Source organism: Cajanus cajan, chromosome 3, assembly GCF_000230855.2.
Source record: "Cajanus cajan strain Asha chromosome 3, NIPB_CcT2T_4, whole genome shotgun sequence".
NCBI classification, from domain to species: domain Eukaryota; kingdom Viridiplantae; phylum Streptophyta; class Magnoliopsida; order Fabales; family Fabaceae; genus Cajanus; species Cajanus cajan.
Window position 1 is genome coordinate 58978476 of NC_138519.1, and position 14228 is coordinate 58992703.

The 14228-nt window shown below is 29.4% G+C and overlaps 1 protein-coding gene across 1 annotated transcript; it reads left to right on the forward strand.

Moving 5' to 3' along the window:
• Nucleotides 1-404: 404 nt before the first annotated feature.
• LOC109789214 (F-box/kelch-repeat protein SKIP11) lies at nt 405-3683 on the forward strand. The gene is made up of 2 exons (XM_020348117.3): nt 405-714; nt 1268-3683. The coding sequence occupies exon 2, from the start codon at nt 1436-1438 to the stop codon at nt 3086-3088; it is 1653 nt and encodes a 550-aa protein (XP_020203706.2). The 5' UTR covers nt 405-714; nt 1268-1435; the 3' UTR covers nt 3089-3683.
• The last annotated feature ends 10545 nt before the right edge of the window (nt 3684-14228 follow it).

Sequence of the window (14228 nt, forward strand, 5' to 3'; positions counted from 1 at the left end):
ATTTATATTATAAAACCTATTTATTATTAAACCCTCTTAATAAAATAAAATACCCTTATGCTCACGATATTCTAATTAATTTTTTTTAAAACAATTGGATTGAGAGTCAGCGAGGCAAAAAGAAAGAGAAAAAAACACTTCATCCTCCTCCGCCTCACTAGTCAACACGTGTCTCCACCGGCGGTTACCGGTAGCCGGTCACCGGCGAACCTTTTGTAGGCCCCACCACAACCTCCTCCGTCAAATTTCGCACAACCCAAAAAACGCACAAATTAAAAAAAAAAAAAAAAAAAAAAAGACACACAGAGAACGATGTTTAATTAATTAATGAATTAGTTAATTAATGGTGATAGGAAAGAAATGAAATTAAGGAATTATTTAATTATAAATTAAGATATGATTTAAGGGAGATAAGGCCATGTGAGGGGTCCTCTCCGAGTTTTTGCTCCAAAACCTTCCTTCATCTGATTTGCAGAGACTAACCCAAGAAAGGACCAACCAAAACCAATACCTGCTTAGAGCTGGGTAGAGAGAGAAAGTGGGTTCTCTCTCTCTCTCTCTCTCTTCTTTGTTGTGTGCGTGCGTGTGTGAGGGTACATGCAAAACAGTGAGTTTGAGATAGAGAAAGAAGGAGTTGAAGATTGTTATTCAATTTGCATAAACTGCCCATCAAGTACTTTTGTTGTTTTTTCGATTTTGCTTCTTATCCAACTAGTAAGTTTCTTGCATCATTGTTTTTCTCTCTCTTTTCTCCCTCTCTCTATGATTTTCTATCTCTGATATGAATGAACTGGTTTCCTTGCTATGTTGTTGGGTCTTGGCGAATATTGTAGATTTATAGAGATCTAACTAAATTTCGCCTTATATTGAATCTAGGGGGTGGTGATTAACAAGTTTTGTTCAAAATTGAGTTTTTGTGGTTTGTGCATTGGAATGTTGGATTCATTACTTGTGTGGCATTTGATTCCCTGAACCGGTTTTTGTTCAATTGAAGTTCTCTGTTGTCTATGATGTGTTGCTTATTGGGATCTCTCTCTGTGAATTTGGTTCCGCAGGGGACATTGCCCCCTTTTCTCTAATCTGGGGATTCATGAAAAAAAAAATGTGACTTTGAATGGATTCCGATCTGTAATCGTGTTTTTTGCGGTGTTGACGATTCTGGGCATTTAAATTTTGAAGTGTTTCATGAGAAGAAGGGTTATAGAGAGAGAATAAAGTATGGAACCTGTGAATTGAGTTTGATTTTGTTTGATTCCGTTTTGAACAGGCTCTTGATTCTGAAGGTGGTTCTGGGGACTTGTTAGGGCGCAGAGAGGCTCATCTCTGTGGTGTTGAACTTGTTCCTCCCGGCAAAGACAGAAGAAAGTACTTGATTGAAGATTGAGTAGTTGTTGTTGTTGCTGCTGCTGTTTTTTTATCTCTTGTCGTGGAGACTATGTTGGACGGTCGTTCCTGCGTGGTTCCGAGGTTGTTTCCCAGCTCTTGCCAGGCAGATAACAAGTGGTCTTTCATGACATACCTGCCGGATTTGGATTTGGATTTGGATTTGGATTTGGATTTGGACATAAAGAATGGCAAGCGCCCTTTGGACCCCGATGGTGAGGAAGAACCCCAGCCAAGGAAGGCCAACAGGAGAGTTGATTCTCGTCACCATGACGGCGAGACCGCGCGATTCTTGTATCAACAACAGCAATCATGTCATGCTGATGACTCTGTTGTTCCACAAATGGATCAGGATCAGAGGAAGGATTGTGAGTCATTGAGTAATTGGGGAAGAGTTGAGAAGGATGAGGCCTTTTCTGCTCAGATGTTGGATGAACGAGAACAGAATCAAGCCGAGGATTCGATGGTGTCTGGTGACCTTCAATCTGATAAACAGCAGGAGGATCAGGCCGGGGATTCATCGGTTCAGCAGCCCGATGAACCGCAGATGGAGGAGCAGCAGGTTGTAGGGGAATTGTTGGATGCTGGTGACCAGCAGCAGCAACAACCTGATGAGCCGGAAGAGCAGCATGGTGGGGATTCGTCAGATTCGGGTTCTCTTTTGCCTCGAATGAACCGGGACAGCTCAATTGCGTGTCTGAGCCGGTGTTCCAGGTCGGATTACGGCTCTCTGGCGTCGCTGAATAGGAGCTTTCGCAACACAATCCGAAGTGGTGAGCTATACAGGTGGAGGAGGCTTAATGGCATCACAGAACACTGGATTTATTTCTCCTGTGCCCTCCTTGAATGGGAGGCCTATGATCCAATTCGGGAAAGGTGGATGCATTTACCAAGGATGGCTTCTAACGAATGCTTCATGTGTTCGGATAAGGAGTCTTTAGCCGTAGGAACTGAGCTTCTTGTGTTTGGCAGGGAGATGAGGTCCCATGTCATTTACAGATACAGTCTTTTGACTAACTCATGGACATCTGGAATGAGGATGAATGCTCCAAGATGCTTGTTTGGATCTGCCAGCCTTGGGGAGATTGCAATTTTGGCTGGTGGGTGTGATTCGGACGGTCATATCCTTGACTCGGCCGAACTGTACAATTCTGAGAATCAAACATGGGAAGTACTCCCTAGCATGAACAAGCCCAGGAAGATGTGCTCTGGGGTGTTTATGGATGGAAAGTTTTATGTTATTGGGGGAATTGGTGGAAGTGAATCCAAGCTTCTCACATGTGGTGAGGAGTACAATTTACAAACTAGAACATGGACAGAAATTCCTAACATGTCCCCTGGACGCAGCGCCAGGGGATCTGAGATGCCTGCGACGGCCGAGGCGCCACCGCTGGTTGCAGTTGTAAATAATGAATTATATGCTGCTGATTACGCTGACATGGAGGTCAAGAAATACGACAAGGAGAGGAGAGTGTGGCTTAACATTGGGAGACTGCCGGAGCGAGCAGTGTCGATGAACGGTTGGGGTCTTGCATTCAGGGCATGTGGAAATAGGCTGATTGTTATTGGTGGACCTAGGACTCATGGTGAGGGTTTCATTGAACTCAATTCATGGGTGCCAAGTGAAGGACCTCCACAGTGGAATCTACTCGCCAGAAAACGCTCTGGCAACTTTGTCTATAATTGTGCTGTGATGGGATGTTGAAGAATTGAATTGTGAAGGTCTCACACATTTTGATGCTTCAAATCCAATTAGTTGCACAACATTGATTCATCCATTGACACAGGATTCTTGCTAATTGGTACTTTCCCCCTTCTTTTTCTATCATATTTTCCTTTCAAAGGCGGGGGAGGATGGGGAGGAGATTCAGATATTTCTCAAGATTGGCTGAAGAGTTTTCCAAGGGACCTCTTCAGTCTTTTTATTTTTATGTTTAAAATTTCACTTTCCATTTTGTTCCATTGAAATTGGTATCTTCCCCCATTTACGTTTACATGAAATTTTTCAAAGCTTGCTATCATGTAGCACAGGAATAGGTTAAATAATTGAATTCTCAACACAAATGTAGGTTCTTGGTGTTGTTTATTTTAAGTTTTTCTTTTTTTAAGAACACACAACTAGATATTTGATTTACTTGATCATAAATTTTCTTACCTTGATGGAATAATTTCCTATAGTTGTTCATTAATTTTGGATTATTTAGCAATCCAATTCTCATTTGAATTCTTGGACTACCATGTATTTTGAGCTTTCCCTACCCTGGAAAGTAGAGTATATAGCCTGATAACCATTTCATTTATTACTTGTTGCAAATCTAACTTTCGACCATAATATATTTTCTACTCCTGTATTGTCAAATGATTGAATTGTGATTATGAAACGAGGCTGATTGATGCCAAAACTGGAAAAACGAGTTAGCTACATCAGTTGAAAGTTGAAACAATAAATAAATGGTCCTTTATTTTGTCTTTTCTGAAATTGTTGAGCTTGAAACTATAGAAAAAAGTTGTTAGTTGTTAGGCATTGATGGAAAGTAATCATATTCCTTGTGACAAATGTAACTCTGATCACTAAAATACCGTCGATTAGAATAGTATTGAATTCGATCTCTTTAAATAAAGTTATAAATTGAATTTTGGAAATATAAAAAAAAGTGATTAAGAGATGAAATTTCAATAAAAATGATTAGTAATTATTGTTGATTTGAATAATATTAAATTTGATCTCTTTAAATAAAGTTACAAGTTAAATTTTGGAGATATAAAAAAAGGTGATTAGGAGACAAAATTTCAATAAAGATGATTAGTAATTGTCAATCAAATAATTAGATATTAGTTTAATGGATGCAACTCGTGTTGTGGATAGTTGTACACATCGTTCACCCATAATTCTATAATTTCTATGATAATTGGAGGTAGCGAAGAGGTTGTTGTATTTCTAATTGCATTGACCATAATTTTGGATTCATCTATTTTCGAGTCTAATTCTTATAAACGCAGTTGGAATTGAAATAAGCTTCTAATTCTAGTTCGTCTTAATCCTATTAATTATAGTTAGTTATTGTTTATTTAAATTTATTTGTCATGGTCCATGCTACTGTAGAAATACGTCTTAGAACTGGCGCTGCAGAGGTGCTTTTATTATTTTGTTGGGTGGTTGATTCACCATTATTAGATATCAAATTCATTCAATTATCAATTTTTCTTTTACATTAGGTAGTATCTAATCTGTTCCTCGGATATTTGCACACAATTTTGTTATAGTTGGTGTAAGATTAGTTATTGGGAATGCCAATTGTGACAGTGTGAACCCATCAAAATTTCTGAGTGATGATAGTATATATTTTGGGTAACTATGTTCGTCACGTCTTGTGTCCCAATTATGTTTTTACATTCACAAAATTTGAATTCAAATTTTATTTAAAGAGATCAAATTTAGTTATACTAAAATCAAATAGATGCATCTGAAAAAAAATTAATAATATTATATTTTAATAATTTCTATATATTAAAAATATGGTGCATAAAATTTGAACACTAGAAGATTGTCCATAGATGAAACTTAGTTATGATCTTGTGGGTTTGAGGATTTTGGGTTGAGGAATTAAGTAAAAGTTGAAGAATAACCAGAGATCTTGATGCAACACGCCTAATGCATCAGTGGGGTTGGAATTGTTAATTACCAAGAGTGGAAGTTTTTAGTAACTAATTTGAGAACAATCAATCATGTAACCAAAACACCAAGGTAAAGTGTGAATTAAATGTGTACGGTGATTGAAATAATTGTCCTATAATTTGAGACTGTTTTCTGAAAACTTGTTTCCAAAACAATGATGTTTTGGTATGTTTATAACAAACTTCTGTTATGAAATATAGTTAAAATTTACTGATAAGTGTAAGTTTATACTTTATAAGTACTTGTAAAAAGCTTTAGGCTGGTTTATTGTAGATAAAACAGTAAAATGACAGATTTTCTATTACTAGAAATGTGGCATGATAAGTACAAGTTAATTTAATGTACTTAGATAGGATCCGTTACTTGTTATTAGATGTATGCCTTTGCATGTTCTTTCAAATATGTTTTTATTGATTAAACTTACTTAAAAATCATAAAATAATAACTGAAATTCACTATATAGGGAGTAAAACTCACATAAATTGTATCTTAATAATAATTTTAATAAGTTTTAGCCAATAAATGACAATGGCTTTTGCAATTGTATATTTTTTTTCTTCCGAATGCTTTTGCCATTACAGAATCTCGTTTACTATCTGCCTCCTACGTTAGATTTCCTCAAATCAGCTCTCTTGAGATATCAATATCATGGTCTTTATTATTTGTGGTGTTAGAATAGATTGATTCAATTGATCATATAAAAATTCGATTAGGTTATCGATTTGAAAGAACAAAAAATTTATGTGTAAAAGAATTTGACCAAAAATGGGATGAAGTGACTCAAAATCAATAAAAATCAATTTAAAAAATCAGATTGAACTAGTCTTTTTAAAAAAGAAATTTTTTCTTTTAAAACTTTAAAAAATATTTTTATGATAAATAACTAAGTATATTCAATAAAAAATTATAAATTAGAATAAATTATGTTATTTATTATTTTCAATAATTTTTTTATAAAGATATTATTTAGTCATTTATATTAATTTAAATTTTTATATTATGATATTTTATATTATACTAATTTAAGATTTTTCTACTCTATAAACATAAAATTGTTAATATATATTATTATATTTTATTATAATTTTAACTTAAATATTATATTTAAACTTTTACATGCACTTTAAAAAATAAAAATATATAAAATGATAGTTTATTTTGAGTTTAGTTTTATAAAATTATTATTTTATGTATTAATTATTTAAATATTATTATTATTTTATTAATACCGATTCAACTATGATTTAACTATAATTAAATCATTAAACTTTGGATCAGTGTCTTGACTGATTTAATAATTTGATTTGAAAAACATTGTCTATTATAGGAGAAGAAAATAAGAAGAAAAAATAAAATAATTTTTTAAAATTAAAATAAATAAATACATAATTTAATGTATAGAAATTGTCATATTTCAAAATATTTTTTAAATTTATGTAAACATTTTAACTTTAAAATAAATTTTTTTTTCTATGAACTAATTTTTTATTTTATGAATAAATTTATTCAAACATGTTGGATGACATTACATTGTGTCGAATTTATTTGCTAAATGCTAAAGGTACCACCACTTGTATAGGTATATTAATAACGTTAGGAAACTTGACTAAAGGACGAGGAGGTCTAGGTGAAGAATTAAATTAACATGATGAATTATGGTATTGCATAGAGGTTATTAATGATAAGAAATTAATGTTGGCCATAACTTGTGCATCATAGACACTACTGAGGAAATGGTTGCGTGCGTGTTGGATGCTTGTGTCACACGCTGTTCAAAACATGTGTACTCTGTACAAAGCATTTTTTTTGTTTCATGTCTGCGCGAGTGTCTATGCGTCACGGGCGATGATAGAGTTGCGGAAAAAATTTATTGTTTGGGAAGAAAATTAAAGAGAGAACACCAACTGGAAAGTTCTATAGGAACAATAATGAATGTGTTATGTGCATGCTGTAAAGTTTCAATGAATTTTTTTTCTTTTCAAAACCTAGACTTGCTATGGTACCCAGAATGAATTATCAGACTTGAATGCTGATTTTATAATAATGTTTTTAAAATATGAAGAATCATACTAAAATGTTGTTTGTCACTGGTTAAAATTTATTATAATCATAATACTATTAGAATCATTATAATCATAATAAATTTAAACTTTTTAAACAAAGTAAAAAAAAATAATTTAAGAAATAAAATCAACTAAAAATATCGATAAAAATTAATCGAAGTTGATACTGACATAAAGATTATTAAAATAAATTTTACCTACATAAATAAAAACCTCAATTATTTATTTACCTGTTGAACAATTTCGCACATATAATATATGATATTATAAACAAAATACCACATATTTTCAATACAACTTTTAAATAAAAATTATGTAAGGTTCATTAAATAAAAAAATAAGCGTCACATAGTTTCATAAATATCACATAATTTTATTTAATAATAATATTAATACTTCAATAAGAATTTAATTTTTATACATTTTGACAAAATTTTTACACCTCAATTAATTAAAAACCATCTCCTATATGACATTGAAAATATTTATTATAAAATTTATCATATGATAATTTATAATTAAATGATAATATAATACATTGTTATATATATATATATATATTAAAATAATTTTTTTAAACGAGAGTATTATTAGTTTTCTTGGAAAGGAACATTTTAAAATATTTTTGTTGAACCTCATCTGTTCTTTTCATTTTACATTTTTATATTAAATTTTAATATTTTTAAAATAAATTATTAATAGATAAAAAAATCTTGTATCACAGTATAATTGTTTATATATTTAAGGATATGTCTTTGATTATGAGTTTTGAAATACTGTATAATTATGTCTATAAAAAAAATATTTAAAGATTTTTATTTATTATAAATTTTAATTATATAAAATAAATATTTATACATTTCGCATGAAAATAGTATACTGCTTCTAATTAAACTCTTTTAAAAAAGATTTGTTGTTATTGTTTGTATTTTAGTTAAAGGTGAAAACCCAATAAAAAATAAAAGACAAATTCATATTTAGATTGGGCTTTATTTTTCCATTCCACTCTTTATAGATAGTGGGTAGCATGCATTTTGGGCTCCTGTCAACAATGAGGGCTCACATATATACACCATCTTTTTTATTATAAGTACACTTCCTTTTTTAGTTTTTTAAAATATTTTTATTTTTTATCCTGTATTTTTTTTTTAATTTTTCTCTTTTATTGTTTAATTTATAGTTTTCTCCTTATTTTGTTAGGTTCATGATATTTCAAGAATTTATTTTTATTATATATATTATGAGTCAAACAAAGAAAGAGAAAGATGTATGTAAACAATAAAAAAAAAAAATACTAACTTCAATATTAGATACCTAAAAATAAAAAATAAAATATATTTTAGAATTTCTTTTCTAAAGAGGTGTACTTATCATAGTGTATATATCATAAGCCAAAAATGAGAAGTGTCAAGTAATATTGTTATTACAACAACACTGTTTTTAGTCCTAAGAAAAATATTATTATGGAAGTCTTTTAATATTTTATTTTTAGCAAAAATGACTCCATTGTTATCTTTCGTATTTCGTTATTACATTTTGTAAGCTGAAATAAGATTAAGAAGATATTTTCTCAAAATAAATAAATAAAAACAGAGAAAAAGTTTCCTGCATATGCTATTTAACCCCAAATCCTAAAGTGATAAAAGAATAATCTAACCATAACTATTATAGATTTAAAGATGCCATGCTAGAAGTCTAGAACCTTTGTCACACTATATTACATAAAAAAAAAATAGATGAATTACGAAAAAAATATTATTATTATTATAATAATATTTTTTTATTAATATTATTCATATGTAATTTTTCTAAATAAGAATTAAAAATACATAAAATTATTGTTGTTGTTGTTTTTAAATTTATTTATTTTTAACTATTTTTATTTATTTAATAAAAACTTAAAAACACACAACTTATGGAAGTAATGGTTGAACTTTTTAAATAGAAAAATTATAAGATTAACAATAACTTTTTTTAATTGGGATAAAAAATTAAAACTTAAATTATAAATTGGTTCTAGTTATAAAAATTGACGTAATTACACTTTTGGTTCCAATACAAAATTTTAATTTTTCAATTACTAAATTCGTAATTTTAGTTTTTAATTTTATAAAATTTACAATTTTAATTTTTTTTGTTAAAATTATAATATTTATAAAATTCGTAATATTTATTCGTTTATTATTAAAATTATAATGTTGATATTAAATAAATAACATAATAATTAATATTTAATAATATTTAGACTAAATTTTGATTTTAGTTCACTCTTTTATCCCATAAAAGTGGTAAAATAAGATGAAAATAAAATAAAATAAAAATTAAAAATGGGATTTAGTCTAAAAATTAATTATCATATTATCTACTTAATGTCAAGTTATGTCTAGTATTACAATTTTTAATGATCAATGGATTAGATTTTATAAAATTATTAGAATAAAATTGCCAATTAAAAATTGGAAACTAAAATTGCCTATTAAACATATTATAAAGAAATTGAAAGTGCAATTTAGTCTAAAAAAAATTAGGCTAAATTGCACTTTTGATCATCTATTTTTATCAATCCACAATTTTGGTCCATCTATTTTAAAACAAAAACATTTAGTTCTTCTAATTTTAAAAAAGTAGAATTTTGATACTTCCATCAAATTAACATTTACTAATCTATATTTTAACGTTTACTCATATTTAAGTGATATGACATTTAAAAATAAAAATTGAAAAGATCATACAAATAAGATTTTATTAATAAAATAAATATTAATTACTCGTTAAAATAGATATAAATAAAAATATTTTGTATGTTATTTTTAATTTTTATTTCTATACGTCATGTCACTAAATATCACATTATTTAAGTGTTAACAAATCATCAAATAATATTAAAATTTAACAATTAACGAATATCAAATTAATGATAAAGTTAACATTTTATATTTTATATTTTATTTTATATTTTATAAAATAAAAGAACTAAATATCTCTATTTTAAAATAAAGAAATCAAAATTGCAGATGGAAAAAAATAAAAAGATAAAAAATACTATTTAAAAAAAAAACATAAGAACATAAAACTAAAACCATACCAAACAGGCATATCTTGAATGCTCAAACTCATATAACTTTACAATTTTTACCATTTTCATTGTCTTTGATCGATCTTGAATTGGTATACGCCACTGAAAGCTCCCACTTCGATTTGGTAGATGTGAGCAGTTTCTTAACAAGGAATATAGAGAAATCCACACTCATTTTCTTTTAGACTTATGTTGAACTATTCCCTAAACAATTTGTTTTGCATTTCAAAACCAAAATCTACCTATCTTGGTATAATTTCTTTACCAAATAACGCAATTAAATAAAAGCAAAACCTCATTGTGTTTGCGTTTCTAGTTTTCTCTGTTCAAATATTCAAAGGACTGAGGAGGGGAATTTATATTATATTAAAATTTAGATTCCTATTATGAATTGAATAAATATAAACATATTGACAATTTTTCCTATTTCTTTTTAAAAATCAAAATATTTATATATGAGAAGGACTCTACTTATTCTAAAAGTAAGCTTATCTAAACTTACTTCATTCAATAATTTATGTTCTAAATCAAATTTTAACAATCCATTCGTTGAATTAAAGTTCTTAATGCATAGATCAAGTATGTAATTTTTTTTAAAAATTTGAAGACTATTTGATATTTTATTTTATTAATTTAAATTAATATAAAATACTTTTATAATTATCTATTAATTTAAATTAATAAAATAAAATATCAAATAATTTTCAAATTTTTAAAGAAGCAATTAAGAAAAATGGTGATCTCATTCATTGACACGGACACCGATATAACTAAAGCAATCTTTCTTTAATTTGTCTCAACTTTTTCCATGTATGTTCAAACTCGGGCAAATTAAGCATGAAAACTCTTTTTTCTTGCCACCATGCAATTTTGGCTTCCATTAATCACTTGGATTAGAAGAGGAAATTACACATAAGACGAATGGAACTCAACCCCAACTCCATTTAGAGGATCAATACGTGGTATCCATTTTCTCCCAAATAAAGCATGTGAGATGATATTTTCTCACATCTTATTTCCATTCCCTATTCCATGCATGTGTCAAACAAGATGTACATTAATATCTCTTCAGAATCTTATTCTGCCCAATTCTTCTTTAGCCCTTTGGGTCCTATCAAATCGCAACACACAACTTATACTTGTACTGCTACTGCTGTATATGATATGGCTACTGATATAGTTGTGTATGTAATATATTAGAAGGTATTGTTTGTATATTATTCGTGTTGAGGGGAGCTTATACCATGGTAATGTGATTTTTGTATGGGAATGATAATATTCGATTTCAATCTTTAAATTAAAATAAGTTGGTTAAACTAAAATATTATAAATAAAATTATTATACACAGTTGTAACATTCTTTCAACTCCAAAAATATAACAAGAAATTTCGTATTGCATATTAAATTTTTTAAAATTAAAATAAATTAGAATTGGTCATTTTGGTGAAAGGTTTTACAAAACCATCGTAGATAAAACTCTTAAATTAAAACATGATAAAACTTTTAAAAGAAAATAAATCAAGGCACAAACTGTCCTTTTAGACAAAGCTCCAACAAGATATAGAAAGTCATAAAATGATTTAAACTTTATTGACTAAGGAAAATATAAGTCTCTTTAGCTTTGATGTTACACTATTGGAACAAGATCTAAGAATAATCATTAAAACACTAGGTTTTGCCTCCATGAAACTCTTTTAATGGAACACGATCTAACCCTGCATGTAGCGATTACTTCAAACACACACAACAATAAATAGGGAATGAGAGTACATTTCATACATGTATAGTACATATGAGGCATAAGGATAGTACTAAACAAGACATACATCATAATTAATTTTCATATGCATTTAAATTCGTATCCAACTTCTAAGGCAACACTTATCTCAATAACATTTATCATGCTACATTCATTCATCATCAACAACAATCATTCATGTAATCCAATAAATCTCAATTATAATATATAGACTTGTGCAAATACATGTGCTTAATTCTACATGAACGTGGTGCTAATCTCATCATCATTATCGTCATCATCATCAACTCAAGATAGCCTAAGAGCCATGGAACATGACCAACTTGATGAAACTAATGGAGGAGATGATAGTTGTTTCTCTTCAACTAGTTCCAATGTGCCTCCAATCTTCATCAATGGAACTCTAAAGCTCAAAATGAATTTGAAAATTGATGGAAACTTGCTTTGGAACCGGATTGATGTTTGATTCCTCTTCAAGCTTTTCCCTAGACCTTTGACTCCTTGGTTCTCCTTAAGCTTCTCCAAAGCCTCCAATGGTGGATGAAGCTTTGGATTTCACCTTTAATGGTGAAGAACACTTCGCAAGTGGCGCCACTCCTTGGAGGAAGATTAACCACTTCAAATCTCACCACACTCTTGTATGAAGAGGATAAGAGAAATGGATTAAAATCAAAGAGGTTAAAACTTTTGGAAGAGAGAAAATCTGAACAATTTTCAAAATTCTCTCAATATATGCTTCAAAAATGTTTACAAAGTGAAAGAAAGACTTATATAGTGAGGGAGTGGCTTGTGGTGCAAGCTAGTCTAACTATGGTTCAAAGAGAACCATGATTAGCCTTCTTGCACTCAAGCTAACTAGTCTAGTAACTTGGAAGCTCGTGGAACAAACTAGGCTTCAAAGCTTGTAGAGCAAGCCAAGCTAGAAGCTTCACTACTAAAATTTCTCTTATTACATGCAACTTTTCCTGCGAATTTTTCATAAAAATTTGCAGGAAACGTTGTTCCAACAAATTTTTCTGTAAAATTTTATCTGTAGGTAATACCTTTGTGGATAATATATTTTTGCGAATTTTAAAATTCGCAAGAAATTTTCCTGCGAAATTTCTGTGAAAAAAATTCGCAGGAAAGTTTCTTAAAAAAAAATTACTATAAATTCTATCAATAATTCTTCAACTTTCAAATGCTCAAAATGAATTCATCATCCGAAGCATTTTTTTCCATGCCTCCAACATGTGATACATAATCTTTTAAATTCTAAGATTGTAGATTATAAGCCTAACACTCAACTATACTAATCAACTTGCAAGGTAAGTGTTACCCCAACTTATACACTTTTTAATTGCTTTATTTTCAATCGATGTGAGACTTGAAGTTTATTTTTAAATATTAAACCTATAAATTTAAATATATATATATATATATATTTTTTATTTTTCCTGCGAATTAAAATTGGCAGGAAAAGTTACCTGCAAAATTTTTCTACCATTTAGTAAACATTACTTGCGAATTTATTTTTGCAAGAAAATCTGTAAGAAACAAAATAAAATTCTTACAATATTTTTTGCAAAATTTTACCATGGAAAAAAATTTCTATGATCATTAAAATTGTAGCAAAATTTGCAAAAATTTCTTGTAGATTATTTTCATAAAAAAATTTGTAGAAAATATCTGTAAATTATTTTTCGTAAATAAATTCGTAAATTTTTTTTGTGAAATTATTATTACAAGAAAATTCGCAAAAAATTTCTGTAAATATTTTTTTGCAGAAAAATTCGCAGGAAAATGAAACTTTTCTAGTACTGCTTGTAGCACAAGCTAACCAAGTGTGTGGGAGAAGCTAAAAGAGCTAGGCAGCCCATCTTGTTTTCCTTCACTTAATCTAATCCAAAAATGTTGGATATGGTTTAGTTAGGTTCACCTAATGAGGGTGAGACGTAGCTAAATCAATTCCTTGGATTAAATGGAGCAAAAAAAGTCAAATATGTAAAAATTAGCCTAGGCCCACTATAGCTCAAACTTTGACCTTTGTCTGAGCATTTGTCATTAACGTATTGACTTCTCTTTTCTTCTGGTCAACTTATGTATGGTCAGACTTTCAATTTCTTCTGGTATTTCTTCTTGGTCATTGACCATCTCCCGTGTGAGTCCTTATGTTTCGCCTTAAATTGTGCTTGACGTGCTTTTGTCTTGTTCTTGTATCGTTTGATGCATATGTTTGTCCTTCATCTTTCCTGTACTCATGTTCTTCTGAAACACTAACACACTTGTTA